Source organism: Mirounga angustirostris, unplaced genomic scaffold (genome assembly GCF_029215605.1).
Source record: "Mirounga angustirostris isolate CCGP_5_RB_7025 unplaced genomic scaffold, mMirAng1.0.hap1 SCAF_13, whole genome shotgun sequence".
Lineage (NCBI taxonomy): Eukaryota > Metazoa > Chordata > Mammalia > Carnivora > Phocidae > Mirounga > Mirounga angustirostris.
In genome coordinates, this window is record NW_026991721.1 from 14702698 (window position 1) to 14719716 (window position 17019).

Sequence of the window (17019 nt, forward strand, 5' to 3'; positions counted from 1 at the left end):
GCAGAGGAGCTGCTGGGTCAGGTAGGTGGTATCTGAAGTATATACAAGTGTCAAGCTCCATCTAGTACAAGTAATAAGCCTTTTCCACATATAGGCCTTCAGGAAAACCTGAAGTTCAGTAGTGCAGAACCCGGGGAAGACGATCAAAACACCAAAAATCCTGGAAAGAAATCTCTTTCATCCAGGGAGACCAGCAGATCCCCTAAAGAAAGGACAATGGTGGTTTATATGAGTGTTAATAGAAGGACCTGGTGTTCTCCTTGGCCCCCAGGGAACTATAGGTTGCTGAACAAAAAGGCTGAATTCACTGTCAGGCTGGGAAGTCTCTAGCTTTTGTACCTTCAGAGACAGAAGAGCAGAAGTGCCTGCCCTTGGTGCCATGTGACTAGCTGGCATACCACAAACTTAGAAGGGCAGGAACTGCTGTGTTTCCCATTCTCAGATTGCCACAATTGAGGATTTCCAAAAGGCAGACCCAAGAATGAATCCTGACTAGGTAAAGAATAATAATGAACCACACCATAAGAGACCCAGTAACTGGGAAGAAGAATGAAACAGAATAACCAGAATGGGAATCTCCTAGCACAATGAAACTGCTGGCGGGGACAAGATGACCACAGGGGAGGGGAGCAGGGTGTGGGAAGAGTACTTAAAGAGGATTTATTATTACATATAAAGATTCTCTCTAGCAAAACAAAAAACAAACAAAAAAAATACATGGTTTTAGAATTTTAGGGGCGCCTGGGTGGCTCAGTCTTTCTGCCTTCGGCTCAGGTCATGATCCCAGGGTCCTGGGATCGAGTCCCACATCGGACTCCCTGCTCTGCGGGAAGCCTGCTTCTCCCTCTCCCACTCCCCCTGCTTGTGTTCCTGCTCTTGCTATCTCTCTCTGTCAAATTAATAAATAAAATCTTTAAAAAAAGAAAAAAAGAATTTTAAAATTTAGTAAATGGTCTGAAGGGAGAGGATGATCACTACAGAAACCAAATTAGTGGTCTAAGTGACAGGGGTGACAAGACCATTCAGTGGGGGAAAGGACAGTCTTATCAACAAATGAAGCCGGGAAAATGGATATCCACCTGCAGAAGAATGAAGTTAGACTCTTATGCTGTATACAATAATTAACTCAAAATGGATCAAAGACATAAGTGTCATAGCCAAAGCTATAAACTCTTAGAAGAAAACGGGGGAGAGGGGTGTCTCCTTGCGGCAGTGGCAGCTCGAGAGCGGAGTATGGGTCATGGCAGGACAGGTATTTAAAAAGTTTCTTCCCCTCTTGGCCTGAGTTTTAGTTGAAAGGAGTACAGCCGAAACTGCTACCAAAGGAGGCATTTTGCTTCCAGAAAAATCTCAGGGAAGACCATTACAAGCAACAGGAGTCTGTTGGATCAGGCTCTAAAGGAAAGAGTAGAGAGATTCAACCAGTTGGCGTGAAAGTTGGAGATAAAAGTTCTTCTCCTACAATATGGAGACACCAAAGTAGTTCTAATGACGAGGATTCTTTTTTTTTTTTTTTTTTACATTTATTTATTTGAGAGAGAAAGAGAACAAACGAGGAGGGGTAGAGGAAGGGAGAGAATCTCAAACAGACTCCCAGCTGAGTGTGGAGCCCTACACAGAGCTCAATTACATGATCCTGAGAACATGACCTGAGCCAAAATCAAGAGTCGGAAGCTTAATTGACTGAGCCATCCAGGCACCCCAAGGATTATTTCTTATTTAGAGAATGTGACATCATGTATACTGAAATAAGCCATTATTGAAATGGCATTGCGTGAAGCTGCTCATTCCAGTGAAGTTGTGAAATCTTTCATCAGGTGAATAATTTCCATGTCTCACTTTTATAATAACCTAAAAAAAAAAGAAAAAAAATACCATAGAGGAAAATCTTCATGATACTGGATTTGGCAGTGAATTATTGCATATGACACCAAAAGCAATGTCAACAAAAGAAGAAAAAATTAAATTGAACTTCATCAAAATTTAAAAGTTTTTTTGTTTTTTGTTTTTTTTTTTTAAAGATTTTATTTATTTATTTTAGAGACAGAGCACAAGAGGGGGGAGCGGGAGAGGGAGAAGCAGACTCCCTGCTGAGCAGGGAGCCCGATGTGGGACTCGATCCTGGGACTCCAGGATCATGACCTGAGCCGAAGGCAGTTGCTTAACCAACTGAGCCACCCAGGCGCCCCCAAAATTTAAAAGTTTTATGCATTAGAGGTAACTATCAAAAGAGTAAAAAGAGGGGTACCTGGGTGGCTCAGTCGTTAAGCGCCTGTGTTCTGCTCAGGTTATGATCCCAGGGTCCTGGGATTGAGCCCCACGTCGGGCTCCCTGCTCGGCGGGAAGCCTGCTTCTCCCTCTCCCACTCCCCCTGCTTGTGTTCAGAACTCTCGCTGTCTCTCTCTGTCAAATAAATAAAATCTTAAAAAAAAAAAAAGTAAAAAGATAGCCCACAGAATGAGAGAAAGGATTTGCAAATTATATACGATAAGGGATTAATATCCAGAACACAGAAAGAACTCCTACAGCTCAACCACAAAAAAAAAAAATGGGCCAAGGACTTAAACTGACATTTCTCCAGTAAGCACATGAAAAGTTGTTTGCCATTTTTAGTCATCAGGGAAATGCAGATCAAAACCACTTCACACTTGTTAGGATTTTTTTCTGAAAATGGGAAATAGTAACTGTTGGCAAGGATGTGGAGAAATGGGAACTTGTGTGCCTTGCTGGTGAGGACATAAAATGGTGCAACCACTATGGAAAACAGTCTGGCGGTTCCTCACAAAGTGTAACATAGACGTACAATAAGATCCAGCAATTCTCCTCCCAGAAAGCAGGGACCCAAACAGACAGTTGTGCACTGGTGTTCATTGCGTTATTCCCAGCAGACAAAAGGTTTGGAAAACAAGAGTCCATCAGCAGATGAACAAACAAAATGTGGTGTGTACGTACAATGGAATATTATTCAGCCATAAAGATGAATTCTTTTTTTTTTTAAAGATTTTATTTGAGAGAGAGCATGAGAGGGGGGAGGGGCCGAGGGAGAAGCAGACTCCCCGCTGAGCAGGGAGCCTGATGTGGGACTCAATCCTGGGACTCCAGGATCATGACCTGAGCCGAAGGCAGTTGCTTAACCAACTGAGCCACCCAGGCACCCAAGATGAGTTAAATTCCTTTTTTTTTTTTTTTTAAGATTTTATTTATTTATTTGACAGAGAGATACACAGCGAGAGAGGGAACACAAGCAGGGGCAGTGGGAGAGGGAGAAGCAGGCTTCCCGTGAAGCAGGGAGCCCGATGCGGGGCTCGATCCCAGGACCCTGGGATCATGACCTGAGCCGAAGGCAGGCGCTTAACGACTGAGCCACCCAGGTGCCCCTAAGATGAATTAAATTCTGATGTATGCTATAACATGGATGAACCTTGGAAACATTATGCTCCATACAATAAGTCAGGCACGAAGGGACAAATACTGCATGATTCCACATATATGAGGTCTCTAGAATAGGCAGATCCATGGAGAGAGAAAGTAGAATAGAGGTTACCAGGGCAAGGGGGGACGGGAATGGGGAGTTATTATTTAATGGGTACGGAATCTGTTTAGGATGATAAAGTTCTAGAACTAGATAGTAGTGATGGTTACATAACACTGTGAAGGTACTTAATGCCATTGCATTACATACATCAAAATGGTTAAATTGGTAAGTTTTATATATATTTTTACTATTATAAGAAAATTAAGATAAAAATAAAACCCTCAGGAACAAAAATGTCCATATAGCTAGGAATAAATCAAGCATTTTACAAAGAAAATTGAATGATATTAGAGAATTTCCAAATAAATGAAGTATACTGTGTTCACAAGGTTCAGGGTCATCAATTGCCAATTCTCCTCAAATTAACCTATACAGCCAAAGCCATTCTTATAAAAAATCTCAACAGTTTTTCTGTAGTCATGAAGCAAATTCTAAAATTTATATGGGAGATCAACGGGCTTGCAAATCGCAAAGTCAGTTTTTTTTAAGACTTTAAAAATGAGAACACAGTGGAGAGGGCTTATGTCACCGGGCATCAGCCATGACTACAGAGCCCCTGTAATGAATAGTGTAGTTAGTATTGGCCAGGACAAGCAGATAGACCATTGAGATGGAACAAAGAGCCCAGAAATAGACTCACATCTATAGGAAACTTAACACAGGAAAGACCTTAAAAATCACTTGGTAAGGGGCGCCTTTGTGGCTCAGTCGTTAAGCATCTGCCTTCAGCTCAGGTCATGATCCCAGGGTCCTGGGATCGAGCCCCGCATCGGGCTCCCTGCTCTGCGGGAAGCCTGCTTCTCCCTCTCCCACTCCCACTGATTGTGTTCCCTCTCTCGCTCTCTCTGTCAAATAAATAAAATTTAAAAAAAAAAACAATCACTTGGTAAAAGCTAGATTAATCAGTAAGGGGTGCTAGGACTAATTATTTTCCATGGGAACAACAGATTGCTATTTCCTACACCAAAGTATATTTCAGATGCATCAAAGACCTAGATGTGAATAGGAGAACATTTTTTACTTCACATTATGTAAGGATTTCTTTTTAAACTAGACACAAAACATAAAAAATAGAAATCTTTACTACATTAAAATTTCTAAAAACTTCTGTTTATCACAAGATACTCTGTTTATAACAAAATGAAAAGACAAGCAGGGCGCCTGGCTGGCTGGCGGTGGAACATGTGACTCTTAATCTAAGGGTGGTGAGTTCAGGCCCCACGTTGGCTATGAAGTCTACTTAAAAAAAAATGAAAAGACAAGTTACAGATTAAGACAATTGGGACAGGTGTAGTAGATGAAATACAAGGACATGGGAATTAAATAATTCTTACCAGTTTAGAGGTCAGAATAGTGGTTTAAAAAAAAGGGAAAACCCAGAAAGAACAGTAACCCCTGGTGGAAGGCAAGGTACCAGCTTGGAGGGGCAGGAAAAGAGCTTTTGGTGTGCTCCTGATGTCTTATAGCTTGTTCTCAGTGGCAGATGTACAGATGCATAGGCATAGAATTTCATTAAGTTGTATTCTTAGGATTTGTATATTGTATCATATTAAAGTTAAACCTTAATAAAAAAAGAATATTAGTGGGGCACCTGGGTGATTCAGTTTAAGTGTCTGACTCTGGATTTTGGCTCAGGTCATGATCTTGGGGTCCTGGGATTGAGCCCCATGTCAGATTCCCTGCTCAGCAGGGAGTCTGCTGTCCCTCTCCCTCTGCCCCTCCCCCCACCGGAGGGGGCTCTCTCTTTCTGAGATAAATAAATCTTTTTAAAAAAAAAGGATAGGGCACCTGGGTGGCTCAGTCATTAAGCGTCTGCCTTCGGCTCAGGTCATGGTCCCAGGGTCCTGGGATCGAGTCCCACATCGGGCTCCCTGCTCTGAGGGAGGCCTGCTTCTCCCTCTCCCACTCCCCCTGCTTGTGTTCCTGCTCTCGCTATGTCTCTCTGTGTCAAGTAAATAAATAAAATCTTTAAAAAAATATATTAGTAAACAGTAAACCAGATTTAATATATATGTAGAGAGAATTTTACAGTCTCTGAAAATACGTGTTTTTCGTATCTTAACAAATGCTATAGTAAAAGATACACTGACCAGATTCTTTCCTGGTAACCCAACACATTTTTTAATAATGTCACACAAGATAATGGCTACTTGGAAAAGTATGAAACACCCTCCTGACCCTTTGATCAAAAGAAAGGAAAAACAAAACTTTAACAATTTTATGTATGTATGTATGTATGTATTGAGAGAGAGAGTCGGGGTGGGAGGACAGAGGGAGAGAATCCCAAGCAGACTCCCTGCTGAGCGTAGAGCCCAAAGCGGGGCTCATTCTCACAACCCTGAGATCATGGCCTGAGCCAACATCAAGAGTTGGAGGCTAGACTGAACCACCCAGGCGCCCCACCCCAAAACTTTTTTTTTTTTTTTTAAGATTTTTATTTTTACTTATTTGTCAGAGAGAGAGAGACAGAACACAAGCAGGGGGAGAGGCAGACAGAGGGAGAAACAGGCTCCCCGCCGAGCAAGGAGCCCGATATGGGACTCGATCCCAGGACCCTGGGATCATGACCTAAGCCAAAGGCAGCGGCCTAACCGACTGAGCCACCCAGGCGCCCCCCGCAAAACTCTTAATAGTGAATAGGAAAGCATTTCTCTTTCAAACTCTACTGAAACTACTGAACTCAGAAAAATATATTGCCTGAAATGCATTTATTACTGAAGAAAAGCTAAAATAAAGGAACTTAGTACTTATCAGAAATTAGAAAAAAAATAAATTTAAAAGTAGGAGATAAACTACAATTCATGAGATGGATTTTTAAAATAATAAATCTAAATTTGTTTCCTGTGAAACAAAAATTCCTTACTAGCCTGATTAGAGAACAAAAATATAAGTGTCAGGAATGAGGAAGGAACCACCCATAGATAAGGAAGAGACTGAAAAAAAATAAGACCTGTAACCCTGTGGAAATTGAAACAATTGATCTCCCCCTAAATTTTTTTAAATAACCAGGGGGTTTGGGGAGACCGTAAAATATTAGGAAACCCAGAACAGAACAAGACATTTGATCATATAAAATTTTAAGATTTTAGTCTAGAAGGTTTTAATCTAGAGCCTGGGTGGCTCAGTCAGTTGAGTATCTGCTTTCTGCTCAGGTCATGATCCCAGCATCCTGGGATCAAGCCCCACATTGGGCTCCCTGCTCGGCGGGGAGCCTGCTTCTCCCTCTCCCTCTGCCTACCACACCCCCTGCTTGTGCTCTCTCCCTCTCTCTCTGTTTATTTATTTAATAAATAAAATCTTAAAAAAAGAACACAAGATTTTAATCTAGAGAAATTTACCATATATTGTCAATAAACAAGTGGTATATTGTGGAATATATTTGCAACCCATATGACTAATAAAGGATTAATAGCTACATTTCGGAAACAGAACTTTTATGAACTCTTGAGAAAAGGAGAACCCAACAGAAAAATGACCAAATGATGTGAATAGGCAAATCACAGAAGATTCCAAACAGCCAAGCCAGTAAACATGTGAAAAGAGGTCCAGGCTCTCTGCCACAAAATGCAAATTGACGTAAAAACAAGATAGCACTTTTTGCCATCAGAGTGGCAAAAAGTAAAAAGAGTAATAACACACAGCTGATAGAGATTCTGGAAAAACAGTAGTCATACATTAAATGTAGAAATGTGAATTAAATGTTAATGCCTTTTGGGATGCCTGGGTGGCTCAGTCGGTTAGGCGTTTGCCTAATCAGCTCATGATCCCAGGGTCCTGGGATTGAGCCCCGCATCGGGCTCCCTGCTCCGTGGGAAGCCTACTTCTCCCTCTGCCTGCTGCTCCCCCTCTTTGTGCGCGTGCTCGCTCGCTCCCTCTCTCGCCAACAAGTAAAATCTTTTTAAAAAAATGTTAGTGCCTTTTTAAAGAAAACAATACAGTAATATCTATTATGCCATTTAAAATGTATTCTTCAGACTAAAAAGTTAGAAATAAAAACACAAGTACGTTAAGATACTGTATATACAGAGATGTTTATTGTAACATTATTTATAGTAAAATAACCAAACTGGAAACACACTGAAAGTTTATCACTAAGGGAATGATTGAGTAAATTTTGCTACACACAGTTAAGCAGCCTTTAAAAATAGAGCTATTTTTTTTTTTTTCAGATTTTATTCATTTATTTGACAGAGACACAGTGAGAGAGGAAACACAAGCAGGGGGAGTGGGAGAGGGAGAAGCAGGCCTCCCACCGAGCAGGGAGCCCAACATGGGGCTCGATCCCAGGACCTGGAATCATGACCCCAGCCAAAGGCAGACGCCTAATGTCTGAGCCACCAGGCACCCCTATTCTTTTTTTTTTTTTTTAATAGAGCTATTTTTTTTTTTTTTTAAGATTTTTTATTTATTTATTTGACAGAGACAGCGAGAGCAGGAACACAAGCAGGGGGAGTGGGAGAGGGAGAAGCAGGCTTCTTGCTGAGCAGGGAGCCCGACACGGGGCTCGATCCCAGGACCCTGGGATCATGACCTGAGCCAAAGGCAGACGCTCAATGACTAAGCCACCCAGGCGCCCTAATAGAGCTATTCTTGTGGCCTTTGGGGATTTTCATAATTTTCTGTTGAACTAGAAAAGCCAGATGCAGTGATGTGTATGTACTATAATCCTCTGGTAGAATAAACAATGCCCTAAACCTTGACCCCATTTATGTGTGCATGTATGGGTGTATATGATGCTGTGAACCTGAAAGATGTTGACCAGGCGTTAATGTTAATTATCTTAGGAAAAAGAGTAAGCTTCCCCCTAAAAAAAGAGTATTTTTTATGGTGTCTGTGTTGAAGCAGCTTTGTTAAACACCCCCAGTTATATAAAATTGTGTGTCCATACGGGGTATAACATGCATAAATCTAAATAGAAAGTAGGACCACTGGCTTCCAGAACACCATGGGGCACTGTTCACACTGCAGTCTGTAAATGGTGCTCCCTGGAATTGTGCAGTAGGACAGCCCTGCATGAGGATGGTCAGTGAAGAAGATTGGCATGCTTGTCTGGGTGTTATTTATGTAATCATAAAAATAAAGGTCTTTTTACAGTAGTGAATGGGAAATACATGTTTTCCCATAGTTGTACATTTTACCATTAGTGACAGCCAGTAGACCAAAAAGAACACCAGATCAGGATGTGAGAAGCCTGAGTTTTGAGTTTGGACTGAGTAGTCTGATCTTTCTGAGCCTCACTTTACTTATCTGGTAAATGGAAATCTTAACTTACTACTTCTCAGAGCTGTTGGATGATCAAATGAGATATAATGGGTATTAAAACACTTTAATAGATGAGACATTTAAACATAGGGATTCCCTGATCTTCTGAGTAGTGAACCTTTCAGAATAGGATCTGTGACTAATTCACCTAACAGTATCTTGCTCAGTAAACATGTGCTGAATGTTTGAATACTAGTTATTTATATGTAAAGTGACTGGATTTTTTTCAAGGTAAGATATTATAAGTGCTTTGCAAATATTACAGAGATATCCTTTGTAGCATTTTCCTGCTACTTAAAGTATGATGCTTGGAGACTATATCTTGGGGTTTTTGTTACCAGATCGATGAGGTCCTGAGACAGGAAGACAAAGCTGAAGCTATGTCTGGCCACATTGATCAGTTTCTGATAGCCACGTTCATGCAACTAAGACTCATCTACAACACACATATGGCGGATGAGAAATTGGAGAAAGATGAGATCATCAAGCTGTATAGCTGTATCATTGGCAACATGATTTCGGTAAGGCTGCTTCTGTAGAATGTGAGCTTCCCTTCAGTGTCTCATCCTACCTGGGTTCTAGAGCCTGAGTCTGTAGTTCCAGTGAGTCCTGCGTCACTTACTGGGTTTTACTTGCAAGCTACGGACTACTTTCATCGGATGTTGGGTGACACTCCAGTTTGCCTTATTGTTAGGATACAAACTAGAATGCTTACATACTACCTAGAATTCTGCGTCCTACCCGTGTCTTCATCAGGCATGATAGGCCCTGGGTGCGTTGTCACAGATAACTGTTCACCCTAAAAGTACTTCTGTAACAGGAAGGAAGGAAGCACTCCAGTTAATTTTGGCGGTTAATTTGGCTATTTCCAGAGGTATGAGGGAGTCTGGTGATTTTTTTTTTTCCCCTAATACTCTGAATTTTTTTTAATACAGTAAAATTGTTTGCTAGAATGTGCCACCCACATTTATCTTCCTTGCTGTATACTCTGGGTTTCTTACCTCTCTAACACAAGGATGATTGGATAGCTGTTTCAGATTGAGAGCCTCGCCCGGGAGGCCTCCACCGGAGTGCTGAAAGACCTGATGCATGGCCTCATCACCTTAATGCTAGACTCTCGAATTGAAGATCTAGAGGAAGGACAGCAGGTGATCCGCTCTGTGAACCTCTTGGTAGTGAAGGTGCTGGAGAAGTCAGACCAGACCAACATCCTGAGGTAAAACTATAATCTCACTCCAGAGCCTGGAATAGCCTCTCTTTCGTCTGCCCGTGGAAACCAAAGTCACTAGACCAATTACAACTTTAGGTTTGCCTAGTTATGTTGATTTATTACTCTTCTCTTCCTCATGAACCAAGTGTTCCAACCTGAGACAGCATTAAAACTAGTAACGACTCAGTAAGCCAGCCAGCATAGTGAGTTTTCTAGAATAGGACTGTAGTGTTTGTTGGTTACCTCCCCCTTTCATGTACATTTCAGGCACATTTCTCTCTCAGCTACCAGTGACAATGAAAGTAGAGTGAGGAGCTTTACCATTTATCAGGTGGTAACTGAGGAAGCTTAAAGGATTGACGTTTATTTTCTTCACAGCTGAATGTCAGGTAATCAGAGACAGTCCTGATCCATGAGCTCTCAATTTATTAGATGGATACAGTTTACACTTGGCCTTTTAATTACTAACTTTAATTGGAATGCATGTTTGAAACTTTTTTTTTTTTAAGATTTTTTTTATTTGACAGAGAGATAGCAAGAGGGAACACAAGCAAGGGGAGTGAGGGTGGGAGAAGCAGGCTTCCCGCCGAGCAGGGAGCCAGATGTGGGGCTCGATCCCAGGACCCCGGGATCACGACCTGAGCCGAAGGCAGACGCTTAACGACTGAGCCACCCAGGCGCCCCATGTTTGAAACTTATTAATGTTATCATGTTGGGATTTTTTTTTTCTAGTGCCCTACTTGTTTTGCTCCAAGACAGCCTGCTAGCAACAGCCAGTTCTCCCAAATTCTCAGAGCTTGTTATGAAGGTAAAGTGGAAATAATTGGATTTCTTTTCTTTCAAAGATGCCGTACCTGGTTAAAGTGTGGGGAAAGGGGAGTTGAAAGTAGGACATAGACTTAAATCGACCAGGGCACACCTGAAAAATATACTTGGTCTCCGGTTTACACCCCAAGCTCAGGCCTCAACAGTTCTTGGCCTCAAACAGTGAAAAGGGAAAGACCAATTGTCCTAGAAACAAAAGGCAATTAGTTTGATGAGACAAATTTTATACCTTTTGGGGAAATAGGTATGTATAGCCCTGTAATATTTCGGTCTTTTTGATGGAAGACCCCAAATGAACATTTCTGCCCCATTATAATCCTGTTATTACACTGTAATAGTTTGTCTCCTTGCGTTAGATTTGGTTAAGCTGTATGAACTATTCTCTTCTCGATCCCACACCCAGTTCTCCACATCTTCTCACTATTTAAGACCCATCTCCAGGGAGTTGGGAAGAAGGTGTGGGGATGATGACGTGGATGACTTGTCACACACTAACCAGTGACGTGCTTGAAGTGAGTGAAATTGTTCATGTTTTAACAGCTGAACTCAAAAGACATGGTGATGTTCCACACTTAACCCCCCTGACCATCTTTCAGAAGTGACCCCAGAGCCTAGAGCAGGTGAAAGGTGGCAGGAATTATCTTCATTCTTCAGCCACTCCTTCTACCTTGTATTTCTTTTTCCAATAGTGTCTCTGGAGAATGGTTCGACTCTTGCCTGATACCATCAACAGCATTAATCTGGACAGAATTCTTCTGGACATACACATTTTCATGAAGGTCTTCCCTAAAGAGAAACTGAAGCAATGCAAAAGTGAATTTCCCATAAGGACCCTAAAGACGCTGCTACACACTTTATGCAAATTAAAAGGACCCAAGGTAAGTGAGAACAGCAGCTGGTCCCTGAAGGAGCTTGAGGAGAGTATCATGGATGTGGCATTGCCGCCATCTGAATGTGCATGTCTCCCTCAGATCCTAGACCACCTAACAATGATTGACAACAAGAACGAGTCTGAGCTGGAGGCCCACCTCTGCCGGATGATGAAGCACAGCATGGACCAGACAGGGAGCAAGTCTGAGAAGGAAACAGAAAAGGGAGCATCTCGAATAGTAAGTGTCCTGACTGGAAAGACTGAAGGTGGTGATCTTGTCAAAGGCGTGAGCGCTGGAGCCTACCTTTCTGAGGGTCGAAGGTGAAGGCTTGGGGATTGGGTCACTCTCCTGCTATAGTTCTATACTGTGAGCATTTCCATCTTGAAGTTTTCTTATATGAACTAGTTAGAACTATGTGGTTTCCACACAACCAAAGGTTGTTGGATAAATCCACTGTGAGCTCTACTTAATTAGGAAGGAATGGGCCAGGTCCTTCCTCATCAAGTTTAGTTGAAAACCTGTGACTGGAGGTATTCGGTGACCCAGAAAGTTGGGGTTTTCTGCTGCAGACACTGGTGCTTCTGTTATTCACAGGAACATACCAGTAAAGTCTGGGTTTTGAGACCTCTTCAGTTCTTATCCAATCATGGGTTCCTAATTAATAAGTCTAGCCAGTCCTTTGTGTCTTTCAATTGCAGGATGAAAAATCATCAAAGGCCAAAGTGAATGATTTCTTGGCTGAGATTTTTAAGAAGATCGGGTCTAAGGAGAACACTAAAGAGGTGAGAGGGGCGGGGCAAGCCAAATGGGCATCTGCTTGATGGAGAAGGGCCACTGACTAATGTCCGCCCCCTCTTCCTTTTCCTTGGTAACCAGGGCCTAGCAGAGTTATACGAATATAAGAAGAAATACTCAGATGCTGACATTGAACCATTTCTGAAAAATTCCTCCCAGTTCTTCCAGAGCTATGTTGAGAGAGGCCTTCGGGTGATTGAGATGGAGAGGGAGGGCAAAGGCCGTATTCCCACATCCACAGGTATGGCTTCCTCCAGTGGCTGCAGGGATGAGCTCAAAATAGCTCCCCGCTCAGGAACTGGAGGTTTTGACTGGCTTAAATTTGTACCTATGCTCCTCAGTCCCTGATGGTCACTGTGATGTTCACATTGCTGCAGACAGTGGCCAACTGTCACCTGACTTGACCCATCGCCAATGTTTGATAGGGGCAGGTGTTCCCTGCCCTTGAAACCGTTTCTTCCCTGTGCTTCCAGGTGTCCGTGCTCTCTTGGTCTCCTCCAACCTGGCCTTCCTGGCCTCTTCCTTCTTGGCCTCTCTGATTCTTCCTTTCTCTGGACTCTTCTTAATCGTGGCGTTCTCCAGGCTTCAGTCCATAACCATCTTTTCCTTCTTACTCTCATTCCCTTAATTAAATCATGTATTCTCATCACTTGAGATACCATTTACATGCCAGAGAGGCCCAGGGTTGTTTGGGTCCAGCTCAAACCTTCCTGATCCCAACACCTACATCCTACCTGATGTATGTCTCCAGTAGAGATCGTCAACTCAGCGTGTCACATATTCCTCCAAAACCTGCTCCGTTAGCTTTCTTCTCCATCTCAGATGATGGCAACTTTGTCCTTCTAGTTTGCTTTAGACCTTTTTTGCCTTTGAGTCATGTCTTCCCCTCTGTCCGGAAATCCTTTTGTTCTGCCTGCAAACCATGACAGAATCCTCACTCACTTCTCAGGACCTTCACAGCCACTGCCCTGGTGTGAGTATCCTCACCTCTCACCTGGTGTATGGCCCTGTTCTCCCAGCTGATCCCCTGCTTCCAGTGTTGCCTCCCCATCATCATTCCCACACCTAGCATCAAAACAGCACTTCTCAAACATTTTCCAAAGGTTCTCCCTTTCTCAGCAAAAGCAAATGGCCTTACAGAGGTCTACAGGGTCCTACATTGTAAGGCCCGCTGACAGCTCTAAGAGCCACCCATCTCCTGCTACTCACACCGACTCCTGTTCCACTCCAGCCCCCACCAGCCTCCTTGCTGTTTTGGAACGCACCAGACATGCACCTGCTGGGGGCCTTTGCACCAGCTATTTCTTACATGTAGATTGCTCTTGGCCAAGATAGCCTTGTGACTAGCGCGCTCTCTTCCTTCAGATCTTTGTTCAGACGCCACTGTCTCAGACCTTTCTTAAAATCTGCAGCCTACCCCCCACCCTTTGATCAAGCACATGGTATGTCCATATGTAGACATTCTGCTTGTCACACTTCAAGGAAGAGACTCTTAAGGTCTTGGAGAGGCATAATTTCAGATGTTAAAAACAAAAACAATTTAAGAACACAATTGAAGCTTCAGCCCAGCAAGATACATGGTGAGAGGGAACATGATTATAATCTGAAAACCACAAAGGAACACGGTTTTAGAGGCAAACAAATTCGAGATTTTAAGAGTAGGAGTTTCAGGGAACTCACAAAGAAGTAAATGTGGGACAGACGTGCGCCCTCAACTCTGCACAGTGAACAGGGGTCTTTCTTTTGGTTTAAGGCTCCTGACCGCTGTTTTCTGTAACCGACAGCTCCAGGGTCTTCTCTTTGGCTCCCGCTCCCGTAAACATAATTGGCAGACACTGGCGTTTTCACTGGGCCAGGGGGGTAAGGTTTCAACCTGACATTAGGATGGATGAGCTGTCGTTGCTGTCACTCGGCAGGACCTGTTGAGTCCCTCCCCTGTGCCAGGCAGACAGACAGAAACCTCTGCTAGAATTTAAAATCCACAAGGGCAGACACAGACACGGAATGACTCACCACCAAGTACTACACCGTATGGCAGGTCAGAGGTGCTAAGCGGACATATCATGGTTTGCTTGATCGAGGTGGGGTCCGCTTTCTCACTTCCCAAGTCCTTTCTGGTGACGTCCACAGCACATGTGCAGCCCGAGCGTGTAACCCCACTGATTACGGAGCAGTTGTGTGCGGGGAGTGCTCAGACAGCAGCCCTCTCCACTGGCCCTCACGTCCTTCCTCAGTCACTGGCCCCCGGGCAGCCCGTTCTCCGATTGTTTACATTAAGGATTCCTTTTTTCCTATACAGTAACCTTTGGTGCTACTTTTCGGTTTACCGTAAGGGAGTTTTTCTTCCCAAGACCACATCTTTTTTGGCTTATATAATGTGTTTTCTTTGATACCAAATTGGGTATTTTAAATGCCTACATGTTGTGATTGTTCCTTCTCAGAACATTAAGAAGACCTGTGATAGATTTTTCTGGTTTTTCCCTCTCCCGCCAGAATATTGTTCTCTATGCTGGGGGTGACAGATGCGCCGTTCCTGTCCCTCTTCTGGGGGTGTTTATTGGACACCTGCGTTTCTGCCTCTTCCCCATGCATACACTGTCGCCTGAGCTCCTTGCTCTCTTCCCGGTGTGAATAAGCACTTCCCCATGTATCACCTGGTCCAGACCTAGTCTAATTGTTGCCAGCATTTCAAGTCCAGGCGTTTTACTTCAGCTGGACACCGTAGCCTCGGGAGCAGTCTAGGCTTTTGGATGGCCCAGGCCAGCGGCCGGGTGACAGGCTGCCACCCCCTGCAGATCCCAGGATGTGGGTGGGCAGCCCAGCTTACGCTCTGCTCTATTGTTTCTTGAAGTTCTTGCTCAGCTTATCGTGTATAATTCATAGCACCCTTTATCACCAACTCCAGATGGGACTCTGGTGGATTTTTTAGTCTTTACAGTGGTGATATCCAAGCCCCAAATCATTCCCTGTGGCGACAGATGAGCCCGGGTGGTCTGGAAGTGGGACGTGTGTGCATTGGAGTGTCCTCTCCCCATCTCCTCTCCAGGCGTCTCCCCACAGATGGAGGTCACGTGTATGCCCGCCCCCCCAAGCACGGTGTCCTCCATAGGGAACACCAACGGAGAAGAAGTGGGGCCGTCTGTCTACCTGGAAAGGCTCAAGATCCTCCGCCAGCGGTGTGGTCTGGACAACACAAAGGTAGCGCTCCTTCCCTCCCGTGTGGGGCAGGGCCAGGCCGGCCCGCTCTCCCCGAGCTGCGGCCTGACCTGCTCTGCCGCTGTGTCTCCTTCTGTCCGCAGCAAGACGAGCGGCCCCCGCTGACCTCCCTGCTCTCCAAGCCAGCAGCCCCCCCGGTCGCCTCTTCCACCGACATGCTGCACAGCAAACTCTCTCAGCTCCGGGAGTCCCGGGAGCAGCACCAGCACTCGGACCTGGATTCTAACCACACTCACTCTGCCGGAACCGTGACCACGTCCTCGTCCTCCACAGCGAACATTGACGACTTGAAAAAGAGACTGGAGAGGATAAAGAGCAGTCGCAAGTGAAGCCGCCCCTGGCCCGCGCCCCGCAGCTCTAGGTCACTAAACTCGGCATCCCCCTCGCGGCAGGGGCTCGGCGGGCCCGGTGCTCGGACCGGCGGGGCGCGGGCCTCTGTCCGTACTGCTTCTCCGCCGGCGCCCTGCCTCTAGCCGACTGTCCGCGTCGTAGTTTAGTGCACAGACTTGTCAACAGCTGCCCTCCTCTCGGCTCCGACTAGTCTCCACAGCCTTTGTCTTTTATTTTTAACTGCTCATTTGTAAAGTCGTCCCGATCTTTCCTAGCTTTTCACTATTAGAAACTCTTTAATAGTTCTCCTTTGAGTTTGTGAGCTCCTCTCCCCGTAGCCCTGAAGGGTCACTGTATTCTGTATGAATGCATGGCATGATACAACTAATTTAAGAGTCTTTTATAAATAAAGTTTGCATTAACTAGAACGGTCTCCCAAGATGCTCCATACCTGGGCAGCTCTGTCACGTGTCCTTGGGACCGGCTAGCCACCCAGCCAGCGGAAGCGGAAAAGGTACCGCCTGAGGAGCACGGCCTTGTTGGGGCGCACAGACTTGTGCTTCTGCTCCCCTGGAACAGGAGCAGCTCCTGGGGGGGGTGGGAACAGAGCAGTCCCTGTCTTCCCCATCGTGAGGTCCTGGTCACGACTTCCCTCCCATCAGCACTGCGGTGCCAGGGAGCCCTCGGGCTTCCTGCCACGTTGCAGTGAGCTGGGGCCCAGGACGGGCCGGGCTGCAGTGCTCTCCGCACGGGGACTGGACTCGGGGGCCTCTGACCGAAGGAGCTTCCCGCCTGCTTTTCGGTTCCCCTCTGAGTCTAGACCCATAGCTGCTTCCCGTTCAGGCTAAGTGAGGACTGGAAAGTGAACAGAGGAGTCGCCTCCAGAATAAATTCGCCAGGGTCTCCCTCCACGGTTAGAAAAACCCGTTAGTACCGAGAGGCTCTGGATTCAGATGGGTGACTTTCTGGGCAGC

At 44.8% G+C, this 17019-nt stretch overlaps 1 protein-coding gene across 4 annotated transcripts in view; it reads left to right on the forward strand.

The window, feature by feature from the left end:
* The window catches only part of CKAP5 (cytoskeleton associated protein 5), a 102542-nt gene extending 86069 nt beyond the window's left edge, over positions 1-16473 (forward strand). For all 4 annotated transcript variants that reach the window (XM_045893776.3, XM_054511941.2, XM_045893775.3 and 1 more), the window contains 9 exons: positions 9139-9318; positions 9826-10013; positions 10740-10815; positions 11522-11710; positions 11804-11941; positions 12403-12486; positions 12581-12740; positions 15546-15697; positions 15799-16473. In XM_045893776.3, the coding sequence (XP_045749732.1) occupies positions 9139-9318; positions 9826-10013; positions 10740-10815; positions 11522-11710; positions 11804-11941; positions 12403-12486; positions 12581-12740; positions 15546-15697; positions 15799-16044 (1413 nt within the window). In that variant the 3' untranslated portion in view covers positions 16045-16473. The remainder of the gene's footprint in view (positions 1-9138; positions 9319-9825; positions 10014-10739; positions 10816-11521; positions 11711-11803; positions 11942-12402; positions 12487-12580; positions 12741-15545; positions 15698-15798) is intronic.
* The last annotated feature ends 546 nt before the right edge of the window (positions 16474-17019 follow it).